Genomic DNA, 18,323 nt, shown 5'->3' with positions numbered 1-18,323 from the left:
AAGTCTATGTTCAGTGAAAAGGCATTGCATGCACCTGGGAAAAGCCGTTGCTGTAGATGCTGGGTTATACCTGGAATGAAAGCACTGACTACTCTCACCTCATCAGCTCTTGTTTCCATGACTCTTCTCCTACTGCTCAACCCAGGCGGCTTCTAGGGAGCTTTCCTTGCCAGGGAACTTTGGATAAGGTTAAAAGCTTGAACTTTTAGGGGCTTTGTCCAAGGCAAACCTCTAGAGGTTAGTGAGGACATTAGGACATCCTGGGGCTAGGCCTATTATTAGCACAGTCATCAGCGAAACAAAGACTGTTTTAGGGACTGTGAACGGGAAGGACATCGAGGTAAACCATGTTTCACAGGTTTGCATTGCACAGTTCTCCCTGGTTTTTACCTAGGGGTTGTTTCTCAGATCCATTCTGTCCATATATGGGCTCGAATGTCCTACTCGGTTCATTAACATGCTAAAGCTTGCATGCCATCTCCATCCCACAGAAAGGAACCAGGATAACTTGCTTGAAGCTTCAGTGGGCGGTCAGTCCTCCCCACCATGTGACTAGAAGGACAGACTGGCTTTCTTGCAGCACACAGGGACACAATCAGAGTGTACCTCACCTTGCTGTGGCACTGAGACCTGGCACCTGGGTCTAGATGGCTCCAGTAAAAGAAGTTAAAAGTGCAAATTCAACCTTTTACGACTATAAACTGTTATTAATAATGGCCGTATTGCATGGGCAAGGGATCCAGAGGTGTGTGCCAGCTCTTTTGAGAGCTGCTTCTGTGTCACAGCAATGGGAGCCTTTCATTTGTGGTGGTTCAGCAGTGGCTGCCCTGCAGAGCCTGGGGCAGTGCTTCACAGCGCCTTGAACTTGCCTGTTGCTGCACTGCAAGCTGCCATAGACGGGACTTGCCACATTTATGCCAGGAATGTGATTAAAAGCTGGAAAAACTGCAGCTAGCCTATTCCCAGGGGCAATATAATGTAACTTATATGGCAGAATAATACACACAAGACCCCTGTCTCAGACTCAGTCTGGCCAGCTCAAGGACACAGCCCAGGAGGCAACAGCACGGGGGGGAACCCTGGTGAGCTGTGGCCTGTCTGGTTAGGTTATGTTAGCACCTTTAACACCTCCATGTGTTTTCCCAGTTGCCCGTCACCAAAGACTACACAGCTCTTGCTTCCAGGGGATAGATTCCAGGGAACAGACATTTGCCCTCTGCTATTCAGTTTAGACTGTTGATCTCTTCCTCAGCCAGAGCTAAAGCCAGCCACTACCTGTGCAGACTAGTCCCTCAAAGCTGATGCTAGCCAAGCAGATAGTGAGTGCAAGGAAGGTTGCACACAGTCCGTGTCTGGATCTGCAGGGCCAGACAAGCCCTGTGCTCGTCCAGAGAGGTAGTCCTCATTGCTGGGACCTTATCTGAGTGATCCCCATACTTCAACCCTGCCAGCTAAAGGCTACGTGTCGCTTGTCACCCCTTTGTTTTTCTCTTGAGCCCTACATGTACACACCACAGAGAAGGTGATTGCAGCAGGGACTGGCATTGTGCCACCCAACTTCCCTTGCATGCAATCAGCAGTACTTGTTTGCTATTTGTATGCAGGACCCTGCTGTAAGCAGGTGTTACAAGCCACTATCTCAGCCTGATCTGCTCTGTGTGCCTTCAGCTCCCCCGGAGCCTCTAGTCTGTAGCTTTTGTGGCTGTAACTCACTCAGGGGTTTAGTTCAAGCCATTCCTGGATCAGTAACTACTTGAGCATGCCCTGATGGTGGCCATCACGTTTGAATTGCTTCTCCTGTGTGCCACAGGGTCTTAAAGATGGCACAGGTTGCAGTCTGTCTGCCCTCAAGAAGCAAAATGCTCCCTGCCTGACAGGGAGATTACCATGATCCCCATTAGCACCAGTTGCTGCTATAGGCAGGGCATTGCAGCTCTGGCTTTCAAGGAGGATCCTTGTCTGAGGAGGCAGACTTCTCCATCAGATACGCTGTATATGAGAGAAAAGTGTGTACTCGCTTGTATATTTAAAGATAGTTGTACTTGGATGCAGACCTAATCGTTGACCCTAGACCAGGATTGTTCCTTGGGGTGGGTTGTTTGGGTTTTGGGGGAGGAATATGGCTTTAGGCAGAAAAAGCGTTTTCCCAGGTGTTGTTTCCCTCAAAACCCCATCTTTGTGTATATTTTTAGACTGGAAATCTCCAAACCCAAACATATAAATACTTTATCTCATGAATTCGCAGTGGCATGGTTTCCTTGCCTCTGACCAGAAAGACGCATAGCTGAGACTGGGTCTAGGGTTGCAACTCAGTCCAGCACCGTGGGTATTTGGGGTTCACCTTCCGCCTCCTGCAAAGTGTGGGGAACCCCACCTTTTTTGTACTGAGAGGAAGCGAGACTTACAGAAGATGTGTCGTTTAGGAACCCCTGCCTGACATCCTGACTTCAGTCAGTCAGAGAGGCAACAAGGCTTACCTCTTATGGAAAGGCAGAGCCGTCACCAGAAGATCTTGTGCTCTTGCTCCTTTCTACACAGGCCAGATCTGTAGCCTGGAGATAGTCTCAGCCTCTTTAAGGAGTTTCGGACATGAGGCTGTGATCATACAGGCTCGCATCGCATGGAAGTTCTTCTTCCAGCACCTTCTACTGCTTTGCTCACTCTCATCATAGCAGAAGAAGCTGCTGGAGAGGGTGAACATGGTGAGCTCCTTGTAACCCACAGCGTTAGGCGCTAGGGTAAAAGCTCTCCTTTTTGCTGTGTAAAGGCTGTGTCCATCTCTGCTCATCAGTGTGAGAGGTTTTACGGCAAACTTCAGCAGGATGTGCACAGATGTCAGAGGGCTCCTCCAAATTCAGCATTAGTCAGGCCGCTTACATTCGAGGCTTATTTGGTCCGGTTACGTGATCTGAGATCAGGGCTGGAAAAGTGCTGATGTTTCTGAATGCCGAGCACTGACCTGACTCTTTCTAAATGGGTTAATTTCAAGCTGAGAGGGATTCTCGTGTTTACCCAGTAGAGACTCCAGCTATTGACATTTTCTGTGATGATATCATGAGCCTGGTAATATCTGATTCGCACTTAGATTCTCGTGTAATCGGAGGATTCCAGCAGCTGCACTGCTCTAAGCTATAAGATTTTCTGCTTCCCTCCCTGGTTATGAAAGACTTTGCAATCATTTATTGTTTCTAAAAGCTCGTGATTTGGCCTGTGCCTTGTGAGCTTTGAGCACTGAGGGTTTAGCAACACACCAGCTTTCAAAGCAAAGACAGGGTCTGGATGTTCACGGGCAACCCACCGCTGCACACACATCAGTGTTAGGGGTCTTCTGAATGCTCAGTCTGCAGAGGAGGTGAGTCTGTTGCTTCCTTTGTTTTGGAGGTCTGCTCCATTAACTCACATTAAAGTCGTGCGTGCTTTTAGTTTGGGAGGTTCCTCGTTCAGTTTCTGGCTTGCCAGCCATAATGGCAGCTGTGTTATGTGCGGTTAACTCAGCTCCATAAAGAACATGCAGACCTTGTCAGATGCACTTTGAATAAGGCAGGACTGTGCCAAAGCCTTTATGAGCCTGGCATGCTCCATTTACACAACCCAAGCACATCAACACGAGGAAATTGATAGTCAAAACTTTTTGTTAACATTTGGAATTTCTGCAGGGGAAAGAAACAAAACCAAAAGGGGGAACAATTTCCTGTTTTTAAGCATTTCTAGAAATGCGCAGTTTGGTAACTCACCAGTCCTACGCTTCCCACAAAACAAACACAAAGTGTCAAGTAATGCATTCTTTGCCCCACCGCTAACACCCCTAACTCTGACCTGCACTGACTGCTTCTCCTTCACTAGTAACCTCAAAACATAAACACCACACACAGCCCTTTGGAAGCAGATGTATAGACCTTCAAGTGACACTCCACAACTGTTCCATGCTGCACATATCTCTGGTTGGTTTTGGACCAGCAAGTGCGGGCAGGTGGGCAGGTAACTATGAAGCTGCCTACAGCAAGCAATGAGAATGGTACACCGCCAAGCAGCCACCTTTCTTCTTTGCAGAAGTTAACTCCTGCCCCACGCAGAGCAGCACGGCAACTCGCAAAGCAGCCCGCTGGTTTTGCATAGGGGTTAATGGACCCCAAAGGATCTGATTCAATGCGCAATCCTGGCAGATGGCAATTTCAGACAGCGCTGGGCAGCTGTGGGGCCCTTGCAGGTGCTCACCAGCTCAAAGAGAGACTAAGAGTGGAGTTACTGGTTTAGTCATGGCTCTGAGCCCTTGTTCTTCTTTCTCCTCAGGAGGCTCTGTCGGTGGTGAGCGACGACCAGTCCCTCTTTGACTCCACGTACGGCGCTGCCACTCACCTCCCCAAGGCAGACATGACAGCCTCAGGGAACCCTGACTATGGCCAGCCGCACAAAATCAACCCTCTGCCTCCCCAGCAGGAGTGGATTAATCAGCCCGTCCGGGTCAATGTAAAAAGGGAATATGACCACATGAATGGATCGAGGTAAGGAGCTTTCCACATCTGCTGAACCTTACGTAAAAGCAAAGCTGGTATCGTCCCTCTGTGCTCTTGTCCTGCGTATCAACACTCCACTCTTTGTGTAGGACCACATCCCTGGGAATGTCACTAATGGCCTGCAGATCTTGCTCTTGCAGTTCTGCATCATGCAGCCCTGCCAGTTTCCATGAACGCTGCACAGACTGGGACAGGACGGAGTTCATGCTGCAGACACTGCTGTAAATTACACATTTCATCACTTAGTTCAGCATCCCACAAATGTGCCATGGTTCAAGGAGCTCCTGAGGATGGAGTCATGCAGTAATAGTGGCGTTTTATAGCAGTGCTCCAGAGTGAAGCTAGTGAAAGGGCATTCCTTATTGCATCTCTAACTAGATTTGTGCTCCACCGGGGCAGGAGCAGCCATGGGAAACTGGGGAGCTATGTGATGGAGAAGGGAAAAAGGAGGAGACTGAGGTCCTGCATGGCAGCCTATGAGGTGTAACAAAGCGAAAGGCACATACCCACGTCGTCGATGTGAATGTGTGTGACCACTGGTGAAACAGAGAGTTCAGGAGTAAATTTGAGCATCAAGGGGATGCCAGTTATGCTGTACCCTCTACAGGCAAAGACGTAGGAGATCTGCCCCCCATCATTTGTACTGAGTGCTGAGGGAGATGGATCATTTTGCTGTTCAGTGATAAATTCAAAGACTTGAAAACATGTTATTATCACAGCTCAGATTCTTTCTTCTAAGAACATTTTTACAAGTCCAAAGCCTTGGAAATAAATGTCACCACCTTGGACAAAATTTTAGGTGCATAGTTATCTTTTTTAGCATTTGTTTTAGAGTTCCTTTTACTTTAAAATTTGATTTTAACTTCAAAGTCACAAACACCTCTAATATTTGTACAAGGACAGTTGAACAATTGAGGGCTTTTCTGCTTAAGGGTTAGCTTAGGGCTTCTGCAACAGCCTATTTTCCTGGTTTCTGAGAAGCCAGCTAAGTGCAGAGCTTGAAACAGAAAGCAGCCTTGCACTTTCAGACTTCTATAGCGAGATGCTGGTGTTAAAGACTTCAAACAGCAGCATATTTTTTTTCCTAGTAAGTATACAGTAGATGCTGATTTTACTATAAGATAAAGGTCTTTGTGGCAGTTGGTCTTTGGTGGTGATCATTTGTAGTCTGAATTTGATCTTGCCCTGGTTGTACCTTAGGATTACTTCATAAGAACTACATGGATTGTTGCACTAGTGTTTCCAAGCTGAGAATTGAGGCTGAAACATGGGAAAATCAGTTCTTTCCAGAAAAACACCATCCCTGGATAACACAGTCCTTCTGTTGTGATCTTTGTGTCATGATTTCCTCATCTGCTCAGAAAGAAAGGGAAATAACACCACTTTGACCAACTGCTCCATTAACAACTGTAAATGCTCTGATGCCATTGGAGAAAGGCCCCTCAGAAGTGTGTTTAGAAAGAAAAGGAAGTTTTCAGAAAGGAAATCCTTCTTCATGGCCTTGCTCAAGACTGCAAGATTCTTGGGCAGAAACCAAGTGTCCTCAGTCTCTCTAAAGAGGGGTAACAACTTCTCAACCTGTTAGAAAAAGAGAAAAGACTGTTTTGAATGTCAGAACCAAACACTGAAATAGCTTCCATTCTTGCCTTTTGATACCTTTTTAGCACAAGAGCTCAAATCCACCCAAGAAATGAGAATGTTCCTCTGATTTATCCATCCTCTCCTCTTCATGGCTAAAACCCTGCATGTCCATCACAGTTCATTGTTAGGGGTTGGACCACTCCGGTTGCTTGTCCCTCTGCCCATCAGCTGCCTGGCAAAACCATCTGAGAGGCAAACACCAGCCTCAATACGAATGAACTCAAAGTGCCGAGTGAATAACAAAACCTCTTCCCCCTCCCTCTTTCTCTGCCTCTCCTTCTCTCTCTTGTTTTTCAAGCACGCTCTCTTAGTGGGTTCCAGCTGCCTCATTAGAGGGAGCAGCCTTTATTCTGTGTTTCACCTGTACTTGAAGCCTTTTCTCCTTGTTGAAAGAGTGGTTTGTGTACTCTAGGGAGTGATAAAGCTGTAGGAAACCTGGCAGTGAAGGAAGCAAGGGACAGTGTCCAGATTCTCTTCTTAGCAACCAGAAGCAGGTCTGACTGCCAGGAGGTAATAGTGTGATGAGTTGGTTTGGTCCTCAGAAAGGTGGGAGAAGGAATCTTGAAGAACCTCTCCAAGCCTGTTTTGCAGGCTGAACAACATGGAAACCCTGACCAGCTTTCTACCCCATGTCAGGTTTTCCTGGTTTTCTCCCAAACTGGAGTGAATATCCCAGATAACTACATACTGGCTGTGTACAGGGGATGTTCAGGCAGTGGCAGGGTCCTGTGTTACAGGGCAGAAGATGGGACTTGTGTATTATTACAAGATTCAGCAGTAGATGCAGTATGTGGCCTCAAAATCTGCTGTTGCCTTTAGAGACGGCTGCTTGCTCAGAACAAAACCCAATGCTGCATTTGTGTTTCAGAGTGATCAGTGTCCAAACACAAGGCAGTTAAAATCCAACAGGGAAAAATTAAAGTCCTCATGCTTCTTTCACCCCTTTAGGCACTGGGAAAGGGAAATGGTCTTGTATTTGTAGCAGACTAAAAGTAGAAGTCCAGTTTTTCCATGGCTTTACTGCAAGATATTCAGATACCATCCATCTCTCTGTGCATCCATTCGGGAACTAGAAGCATGGTGTGCAATCCTTATTCTTTGCTGGGTTTGTGTCTTTATTTTATAGCATATTCAGGGAAAGATCTGTCTCCTGCATTGTACGGTTCCCAACAGACTAGGCATGGATTTCTCTTGGGCCCTTTAGATGCTTTTGTGATAGAAATACAATGATTTCTATTTTTTAAAACAAAAAAGGCTTTCCCATTTTAAATTCCACTGAATATGTAGAAAAACCCTGATTGATGTTCACAGATGCTTTGGAGACATTGTTTGGCTTCAGAACATTAAGATAATTCTCAGGTTCTGGGATGTCAGAACCATTTTTATGCCCCAATAACGTGCTCAAAACAGAACAAAGGGACCATCTATGGTGTCTATAATAAAAACCCCCTTTAAGCAGCGTGTGAGCCCTCTAGTGGGATCCTCTGGGTTGTTCCAGTCGCCAGCAGCCTGTTTGCATTTACCTGCATGCCATAACCACGATTCCTTTAGATGTGGCTGAGCCTCTGGGCTTTCCTCATGCAGCTTGACTCGACCTGTGTGTCTTTTCCCATCCTTGTCACAGCTGCCCCTTCCTTCTGCAGGCTTAGTGTTTTCCAGTGTGAACCTCCCCCTCGAGGCATTCCTGAGAGTGGGATGAGAGGCAGGTTAACGGTTAGATGGAGGTTCTGCCCCGATAGCTCTGCTCCCTGTCTGTAAGGGGGCACCACAGGCAGAATCGCGGTATGTCTGTTCCTTCCTTCACTGAACAAAACCCCGACATTAAAATCCAGTTTCGAGGGTAAAGATTAAAGCTGAGGTGACCAAATGGGGACTTACACCAGCAAGTGGGAGCTTTAGAAAAAACATAAGACGGAAAGGCAGGAGGGATGAAAGGATAGGAAGAAAGGGATAGAGAGCGGAGGGAAATATCCCACTGACCGCAGCTTAGTCCGGTTCAGAAATCACTGTAACCCCTTCTTTTGCTCTTTTGAATGAAAGCTAAAGGTGATTCCTAGACAGAGGCCTTGCCTAGGATAGTGAATGTTTTCTTTCCAGGTATCCGGACCAAGGCTGCAGCTTTACGCAGGATTTATTAGTCAGTGCCAGGCTAGCTGCTTGTCCTTTTTGGCCAGTCTAGCACAGACTTTCTCAAAACACCAAGCTCTTGGCATCCCCAGAGACTGCTGCTGGAACTGCTGGTACGGAGTCTTTGGAAGGACAGTAGGAATGAGTCCTGCTTCATGTTCCTTGGACTCTGTCGCTGCCACAGTGAATGTATTTAAGAGACCTTGTGAAAGCAGCTTATATCCATTTATCTTAGTAGCTCTACAATGGTTTCTGCCCAGAACCTGAGCAAGTCCAGCATGTACAGCCACTTGAAAACCTGAAGTCCCTCTGAAAAGTCAAGGATTAATCTGGTACCTGGAGCACATTTAATGCCCTGTATGCTTAACAGAGTGACTTCTCTTGACACAGTGTTACATCAGGGTTTGCTAAGGGCCCCTCAGTCCCTAAAACTTCTTTTCAGATCTGTCTCTGATACTTGCTTGTCTGATTTTGGCTGCTGAGACATACAGGGCAAGGCAGAGGATTGGCAGGGTCCTAACTGCCAGGCCAAGAGTCTGCAGAGTGAAAAACCATCACAAAACCACTGAGGAGATATCTTACAGTGTTGGTGTTATTTCTGTGACTCTTCTCTATCAGTCATGTGCAGAGAGAGCAGAGAAGAGAGCAGAGACAGCCAAGATCGCTGTGGGCATTGCATGTGTGTCATTTCATGCCACTGGAAACCATGATAGGCGGATCAGCTTTTTAGAAGATGTCATTGTCTGAGGGTCTGGGTATATCCTATAGTTTGGTATGAGCATTATATCATAGAATCATGGGATGGTTTGGGTTGGAAGGGATCTTAAGCTCAGCCTGTCCTTGAATGCTGCCAGGGATGGGGCAGCCACAGCTTCTCTGGGCACCCTGGGCCAGCGCCTCAGCACCCTCACAGGGAAGAGCTTCTGCCTAAGAGCTCATCTCAGTCTCCCCTCTGGCAGGTTAAAGCCATTCCCCTTGGCCTGTCCCTACAGGCCCTTGTCCCAAGCCCCTCTCCAGGTTTCCTGCAGCCCCTTTAGGCACTGGAGCTGCTCTCAGGTCTCCCCTTCAGGAGCCTTCTCTTCTCCAGGCTGACCCAGCCCAGCTCTCTCAGCCTGGCTCCGGAGCAGAGCTGCTCCTGCTCTCTGAGCACCTTCATGGCCTCCTCTGGACTTGCTCCAACAGCTCCCAGAGCTGAATGCAGGACTGCAGGGGGGAGTAAATATTGCATATCTCAACTGTGAGGGTTATTTTCCAGGGAAATGTAACTATAGAGCAGGGTGGTGAGAGTGAGCCCCCCAAAAGAAGGACCTTAGGCAGCAGCAGGTCATTGCCAAGGGTTGTGTCTGAAGGAGGGAGAGCTCCATCCCAAAAGCAGGTGGGAATCCATATGTGGGGCTGTGTGTGTGTGTTGACGTCTGCCCACACATTTAAGGTCACAGCTGGTCTCCAGGCAGGCCAGGCGAAGAGGCTGGTCACCTCCCGGGCACACTGAGCGCTAAGCCCAGCACTCTGACACCTCAAAGCACGGATGCTCTGGCCGTTTCACCGAGTCTTCTCAGGACAGGCTGTACCTCGGGAAAGAATAAGAACCTTTGTGCTGCTCCAGGGCTTTTTCCCTGCCAGTACAGGCAGCATTTAACACCTGACACAGAGTGTTTGAGCAGAGAGTTAGAAATGATCACATTCCCTGTGAAAACCCCGGTGTCCCTGCAGTTGCTCAGCCTCTCCTCTGGCTGCCACGGGGACATTAAAACTTCAGCAGTTTGCCTCTCTGAAGGCGGATTTTGGTTCCCTGCCTGGAAAAACAGTAGGCGAAATAGTAAAACCTTAAATTCGAACATGTGTAAGTTATACATCTTATTTCCATTTTCAAGCAACATTCCCTCAGTAAGACATGAGGAAAAAATTACCATCCGCCTCAGAATATCTCGGTGGAGCATTTATCTCCCAGCCATGATAACTGAATCTCAGTAATTTCTCCCTCTCAACCCCCCCCCCAGTTCAGATTAAGAAACAAATTTGTTTAGTGTCCCAACGTGGAGGCTTTGCCAGCTGAACTCAGAGGGTGGGATTTGGTGCGCTGTCCTAGTTCTTACCCTTCAGCAAATGCTTTCCTCCCAAGCCACTTTGCTGCTGGCAGAGAAGGGAGGTGGCTGTGCCATTAAAGAGGTGGACTAAACTGCACTGGATGTGGGCTCTGGGCTCACTTAGCCTCAGGCTTGCACACTCATGCACCCTTGTAAGGTGAGGGCAATAACGCTGCTCTTCCCTGGTACCTTCTTAATGTGCTGTGTGCATGCGGCAGGCTGTAGACTGGTCTTGTAAGTGACCCTAGAGCTAAAAGCATGACAGTACTGCAGCTGGAGAAAAGCAGAGTCTGTGCTCCCTATCTGTGGTTTGGAGGCTCGTAACTCTCCCAGAGCAGGACAGAGAAAGCCTCCTGCTTGCCAAGGGGCTGTGTGTAGTCCAGGTCTTAGCACAGTGCCACCTGAGTTGTTAAATGTTCCCTCCTCATCACTCCATCACCTCAGAAGGAAAACTGGGGCCAGAGCCTTTTTTGCACGCTGTTTCTGTGGTCTGAAGTCCCTGACTCATGCCTAAGGCACCTCAGCTTTATGGATTTCCTATCCAAGTAGCAGACAAGCCTGGGACTGTTTCACTCTTCAGAACAGACAAGATTCAGCCCTGTGTAAATATCTGGAGTTACCATGCCAATATGGTTGCATTCTCCTCTGACGACCCTGTCATTTTGGTGTGGGTGTTTTGTGTTCTTTGTTAACAAAATGAAGGGAGGGGGTATCTTTATTTATGGTTAGCTCTGCACACGTATTGTGAGGGGGGCCGTACAGCCTTTCTGTCACTTGATAGACTTCCACAGAAAGAAGGCGTGCAGGGCTGTTTTTAACACAACGTAAAAGCATTAAGATCCAGCAAGGGCTCCTAGGAGCATCAGGCTGTATCTAAACGGTTGCTAAAATGAAGCTGAGTGATAAAGGATGAAGAGGGAGTGAGGAATGTAACTGATAGACCTGCCATTTCCATAACCCAAACCTCCTTCTGCTGCAGCAGGGATGAAAAGGGCATAATAATGATGAGTCATCTGTTTCCTTTCACATTTCAGGGAGTCCCCGGTAGACTGTAGTGTGAACAAATGCAGCAAGCTCGTCGGAGGAGGGACAGAGTCCAGCCCCATGAGTTACAGCACCTACATGGACGAGAAGAATGGGCCTCCTCCCAACATGACCACCAACGAGAGGAGAGTCATTGTCCCAGCAGGTACCACCAACATCAAAGTCTTTGTGTCATATTTCCTTGCAATGTCTTCGATATCCAGCTGAACAGATAAGGCTTGTTTATCCGCTCTCTGAGGAATGTGCTTTCTTACAAACCATGTAAAAAGTAAGGAAAACAGCAGAGTTTCTGGCTAGTGGGAATCACAGAATCCCAGCCTGGTTTGGGTTGGAAGGAGCCTTTAAGCTCATCCAATCCCAACCGCCTGCCATGGGCAGGGACACCTCACACTAGAGCAGGTTGCTCCAAGCCCTGTCCAACCTGGCCTTGAGCACTGCCAGGGATGGGGAATTTCCTGTGTCCCGGTATATGCTCTCCATTGAGTCAGAATAAGAAATGGATGATTACTGCTGCTTCTTTTTCCATTTTTTTTTCTGGACTGAAGTGTTGTTTTGGTGTGTTGAACCAAATCCAACTCCCGTCATGTGTTAGAGGAGAATCTGCTTCCTAGGACATGTGTAGTGTGATCAAAGAGGCAAGAATAAGCATGAAGTGGACCCAAATTCTAACTCCCATGGTGCTCTGCAGGATCCAGATGCACTTTCATGTCACATTGATTCAAAAGGAGCTGTTTTGTTTTCTTTTTTTTGTTAGAAGTATAAAACCAGAAGAAACGTATTTAGCAGGAACTGCATTATCCTTCCAAAACGTGTTCCACAGAAACATTCCTGTGCAGTGCTCTGTTTGTATGTAATATCCACATCTGCTCTCTGCAATTGGCAGGATGCATTTGATGCATTTGGATAGTCGAGGATGAGAGCTGCTGTGGCAGGCAACTGGTGAAGTCTGAGCCTGGAACTAGAGGGAGTCTTTTCCCTGCGAAGGCTATAAACACCAGAGATAGATTCAGGCTAGCCCGGGAGCTTTCCAGCAAGGAAGATGCTATGAGCCAAGCTCTGTACCGAAACATCCACTGCTTTCAAGGGGTGCAGCTTTTCTCACCCAGTGTTGTGAGGGTTTTACCCAGGGTTGTAGCTGATTCAAACAGATGTTGGCAGAAAGAAATGTACTCGTGGAATTTAGCTCTGTTTTCTGATCATGGCTTGACCATGAACAGATGACAATTCCCAAGCATTTGGTTGCCATTTAGGGTGGAAAGAAAAAGCTTGAACTGGATGTAGTGAAGAGAAGGCAATAAAAGATTGACAGCAAATCTCAAAGTAGCATTTAAGTTGTTGTTAGGATCTGCCTAGAGGGACTGGCTAACCAAGCTGGTGACATATGAGATGTGTTCTCAGCATTGACATTGCCTAGAAAGGTGTTAGCTGATGCCAACTAGTCATTATGTTATTAAAGGTATACAAGAGGGAACTTATATCCTGCTCTTCAGCATGCTATTTATGCATATTTGAAAAGACTAAGGGTGAGATAAAGTTTAGCACTGTTGTTGAAATAGGAGAAATTCCTTTTAGTGCCCTCAGTGGGAGAGAGGGTTTAAAATCTCTTCCTTAAAGGAAAGCAAAGAAAGGACTTTTTCTCCCCCCATGAGCATCTACAAATCAAAACCTTGAGATACTTGTGAAATAGCAGTGATTTACCAGACTTTGGAAGACAATAACGAGCATGATCCCGGATCTCGGGCTGCCGGATATGAGGCCAAATTCATTCAAGAAAGGCATTGGGAAATTTTAATACAATCCAGAGTAAAGATTTATAGCGCATTAGGGTGAAGATAGGCAAGAATAATGTCACATTAGGCTTGCAATAGTAATAATAATGAACTCTAAGCCATGTTTCAAGAAGGCAGCTTTTCAGAGCCCATTCAGTGTCTTTTGCAGTGATAAATAGGCTGAACAAATAGCTGACGTTCAGAAGTGTTTGTTTAAAGAGAGACCACAGATTCATTTTGCCATCCAAAAGTTGGTTTTTTTTTTTTCTTTTCAAAACTGCAGACAAATAACTCTTTCAATTACAAAAATAAAAAAAGAATCCTCCCTTGAATACTTGCATTGTAAAATTTGCAGCCTTGTGCCAGTGCTTCGAAAGCAGAATTCAAATTAGCTATTGCCAAAACATGAAGGAAATCCATCTTTCTTTCCCAAAGCAAAGGTGTGGGGTTATAACTGCCATGGTTAGAAGGCAGCATTAAGCAGCCCAGGTTTGCCAGCAGTTCACTGAGGAAATGTCAGGGTTCTAATTTCAATATTCCTTGGTCTTGCTTCTCCATTTCAGGCTGTTATTCCAGAACTCAGGTGCACAGGAACGCACCAGGTATAGCCACTACCGCACCTTTTGTGTCTAGGGATCCCTGCAGCCCAAGCACATGCAGTTCACAGTCCTGGGTGAAGGAACTGTTTTATACACTATCAAATGTGGGGCAGAGGCATTTCTTGTCCCTCCCCAGAGCACAGCCTCCCAGCTACATGTCTCTGCTCTGTTTTCTCAACTGCCTCGGGACCTGAGGTGTTGGAGGTTTATGTGAGAGGAATGTGTCAGCTATGAGGGACAGATACGTCTTCAAAGTTGGAGCATGGCTTTGCAATCTTCTCCAGTCGCAGTAGAACATGAATTGGCAGCTTAAGTTTTGAGATGGGATCCATGGGGAGAAGCAGCACAGGAAACATCTGAAAGTGCAGATACGCTCTGAAAATGACTCTGTAAAATGGTATCGTGGCACAAATTCTTGCTGGGACTTTCTGATCCGATGCTCTTTGCAAAACGCAAAGGGTGAGTTCTTTTTTTAACCACTGATGCAGCAAACCATCACCATGGGGTCTGAAACTCCAGCCGGGTTCAATCTCTCTCGTACGTCACCGCCAGTAATAAAGATTCCACAGCTGGAGCTTTGCTGACAGTTGATAATGATGCATGAGACAGTATAAAATCCACATTGCCCTCCAATAGGTTTTCCAGGGCTAGTGGAGGTAGGACTCTGTTCTTGTCAGCAGGGTGAACATTTGTGACTCAGAGATACATGGCAAGCTGTTCTGTTTAAGCAATAATATTCTTCCCTTTTCAGAGTCCCTTTGCTGACCATAAATACCACCATCCTCAGACTTTAAAATGCCGTCTGCTAGGACTTTGTAATGTGCTTGTGAAGGATGGTGTGACTTACACAGCACTGATGTCATTCTATAGCATTGCAGAACCAATGCTGTGACATACCCTTTCGCAGGGATGAGTTTGCTTTTGGAAGCTTTATTCCAGAGTGAGAAAAGTCACAGTCAAATGTCACTTACGTTGTTCTCAAGCTTAGGCATAAGATTCAGGCAGGTGGAAGTCAATCAAAAGAACTTACCCAGAGGGTCAGTGTGATTAGCTTATGTGCCTTGAGTCTTGTTATAGCACAGTACTTGTTCATCTTGGCAAGATGCATTGGAATCTGTAAATTAAATACATTTGGTTGTGGAAACAATGGTTAATGCCTTGACTGGGCCACAGTGAGTGCTAAGGCTTGCATATAGCGTTACTACCCTTTGTGCTTTCCTGCCAGATCCCACCCTATGGACCCAGGAACACGTGCGCCAGTGGCTGGAATGGGCTATAAAGGAATATGGATTAATGGAGATTGACACCACCATCTTCCAGAATATGGACGGCAAGGAGCTCTGCAAAATGAACAAGGACGACTTCCTCCGGACCACCTCCCTCTACAACACAGAAGTTCTGTTGTCTCACCTCAGTTACCTCAGGGAAAGTAAGTACTGCCTTGACATAGCCCAGCCCTAGCACGGCACACTGAGAAGCTGAGTAATAAACTCCTAGAGGTCTTCCTGCAGGATAAATAGCAGGAAAGGTGAGGAAGAAAGAACAGAGAAAGGCAAGCAGAGAGAGCAAACAAGGAAGGGAGGAATAAAAAGTGGGTTGGAAAGCTAATTTTAACTTAGATGGAGTTACTGGTGCTATCAAGGAGGTGAAGAATTGAGCAGGACTCTTAAGAAGATTAGATAGTCTTACAGACAATAAACCCATCTGTAGCTGTATGATAAAAATACATAGATTTGCTTTGGAGATTGAACTGAACATTAACTGATGTGTCACGGGGAAATTATCCCATAGCCGTGCAGTTCGAGGGCTGTGCACTTTCCCCTAAGGCTTCTGCTAAACACTGCTTCAAAATAGGACCCACAACTGGCTGGAGTTGGGGATTTTCTGTGCTCCTGGAGGCCCAGATCTATTGAAAAGAGGAAAAAAGACAGGAGTGATCCCCTAAATGTAAGTGTGTGGAAGCAGACATTGTGCAAACTGCCTAGTACTCAAAGAACAAGTTTTGCTGAACCTCCTTATTGCTACTCTCTGCCCCATGCTACAGTATGATGTATTAAGCCCCTAAGAGAAAAGCTGTGAGCTGTCTCCACTTCGTCTATAAAATGGAGGTAAAAGCATTTCCTTTCTTCATTAAGGTGTGCTAAGGATGATTGTATTATGATGAGGCCAGAGAATTAGAGCTAAATCCCTCATCCTCCAACATCTTTTGAAGTGAAGCAGCTTTTGTAGGAGTATAATTACTTGACTGAAAAATCAGGAGAAAGTGTCATAAGGGAAGGTAGGAGGGCAGGGAGGGAAAGGAAAAAGTCTATTTTCTCCACTGAGCAATCAAATTGTGATGTAAAAGCAGCTGAAGATGCCTCCATCTGGCCAGTGCAATAAAGCAGCGAGGCAGCATTTATTTAGGGTGTTTCTTCAAAGCTCTTCAGCACTGCCTCTGCTAAAATCAGTGGGAGTTTTGCAGATGACAGTGGGACAGGAGTTAGATCACAGATGGGTGCCTCTGGAAGCCCCACCTTTATTTTTTTGGAGGAGTCGAGCCAAGGAAATGATTCACAACAAATAACCCAATTGTTGGATGTGAACAGTTTCTGTCCCTTGCGACTTCACCAAGAAATCATTTCCCCTCCGAAATGATTTGCCCATTTCATCCTGTTTCATCAGCAAAGTGCTCACAGAACACTTTGAGATGATTGCAGAAACAACCTTTTAACTAAGGTTTGCATACAGAATTACACACTTCTATGGGAAATGGCAAGGCAGTTTCTTAAACCCAGCGCCGTTTTGGCCAAACCTGCTGACTTTGGCTGGGCAAATCAGATACTTTGTAACCGGAAAAGTTGTTCAGTTCCCACAAGATAAATACTCAAGTGAGACACTTGAATTGTCTTATTGATAAGACTTGAGAATTGACAGAAAGAGATGAAGGAGGAGTTGTATGGGTTTTGAATCAAAGAACCAGGCTGAACTTGAAAAGGTTGGCACAAGAGCTGAATTCTGCTGCTGCTTTAGCTCCAGACAGCATCTCCGCAAGTGTTGGATATCCCATTGCTTGGAGTGTTCAAAGAGAGTACCAGAGGAACGAAATTCTTAATCTCGCAGCATAACAAGCCTGCAGACCTCGATTCATTTGCCACCTTTACCCTTTGCTGCTGTCTGTTTGTTCAGGAGCAAATTCCTGATTGATCCTACCTACCTTTAGATACCTCAAGTCCCTAAGTTACCAGTCTGGTTACACTGATCTTTCTTTTCTTTCATAGAGAAGCAACAGGGCACATAGAAATTCAGGATGTTAGTCCCCTTATTCACACATTGCCTTTACATGCCTGAAATTAGGAGGAAGAAACCTTTGCCTCAGTTCCTCTGTGCTTCCTTTCTGTAGAATGGAGCTAATGATCCTGCCTTCTTGTTGGTCCAATCTGTGGGACAGGGATTGCGTTTTGTACTTCTCAAGACCCAGCACCATGGAGCCCTAATGCAGTCACAACATTTAAGCACTGCTGCAATGCATGTTGAACAATAATCAGAAAAATACAGTGTTCTGCCAGGGCAATGCCTACAAACTATCATTTCTATGCTATGAAGCTAGTGCGAAACCCGAGCAGCTTTGCTGGCCTCAGACAAATCAGTTATTCCAGTTTTACATGGATGCATATGAAAGGAGAATTCAATCCTGGCCCATCCCCAGCTTTTATGATTATAAATTTCTCCCCGCTCAGCCCCTTGGGCTGCTGTAAGACGTCATGCGAGCGCTGTCGCTATTAAAGCAAGCTCCTGTCTGAGTGGAGGTCGGGCAGCCTCTGAAGAGCATTCCTTTCCATGCAGCTGTTCCCAGCGCTGCCTTAATGACAGTCTGGTTTCTGGATTGCTGGTTAACTCCCTCATGGAGTAACGCCTCCGAAAGGAGCTTATTGTTTTTCCAGACTGATTTCCAGCGGATGTTTAGTGCCGAGCCTCTGAGCTCAGTGCCATGGGGAGATGGGCTTTTTGTTTCATGAGTTTTCCCCTTTTGGAAGGTTGGTTGTTTCCGAGACATCCAGCTCTGCTCACTGCTTAGGGTGGAGAGCACATCATGGCAGCAAAACACAGGAGAACTTTGGGGAGCTGCAGATCTATAGGCTGGATTCCATCTGCCTGGTCTCTCTCTCGAAAGGAGCTCATCCTCACAGGATGTTAAGATGGAGATGTGCTGATTAGTGAATCCCCAACTTTGGTGCTGGTGTTCCAAGTAACAAACCTGCTCTGAACTTTCCAAGCCTGTTGGCCAGGCAGGCAAGGAGAGACCCCCCGAAAATCAGCCTCCTCAGAAGGTTTTCAACATTTTACACTCCCCATCAGGGTATGAAATCATTCTTAAAACTGCCCATGAAGTACATTATTTTGGCAATTCTGAGTCCAGACTGAAAAACTACACCAGTAACGTACACAAGACCTCAACAAAAGCTCAACCTTAGGTTTTGGAGACAGAAGGTTCAGATGAGCTGTTTAATTGCTGTTTAATACTGTCAATACTAAACCAAACTCGTACTAACACCTTTAGTC

General features: G+C 46.3%; 1 protein-coding gene across 1 annotated transcript in view; it reads left to right on the top strand.

Moving 5' to 3' along the window:
- The window catches only part of FLI1 (Fli-1 proto-oncogene, ETS transcription factor), a 65,365-nt gene that overhangs the window by 28,034 nt on the left and 19,008 nt on the right, over window positions 1-18,323 (top strand). Inside the window, exons 2-4 of the mRNA XM_080631556.1 lie at window positions 4,291-4,502; window positions 11,404-11,558; window positions 15,007-15,210. Coding sequence (XP_080487682.1) covers window positions 4,291-4,502; window positions 11,404-11,558; window positions 15,007-15,210 — 571 coding nt within the window. The remainder of the gene's footprint in view (window positions 1-4,290; window positions 4,503-11,403; window positions 11,559-15,006; window positions 15,211-18,323) is intronic.

The sequence above is a fragment of the Psittacula echo genome (genome assembly GCF_963264785.1).
Source record: "Psittacula echo genome assembly, chromosome: 18".
NCBI lineage: Eukaryota > Metazoa > Chordata > Aves > Psittaciformes > Psittacidae > Psittacula > Psittacula echo.
Note: the sequence above shows the minus strand (reverse complement) of the source record. Positions and strands in the feature narration are given on the sequence as shown.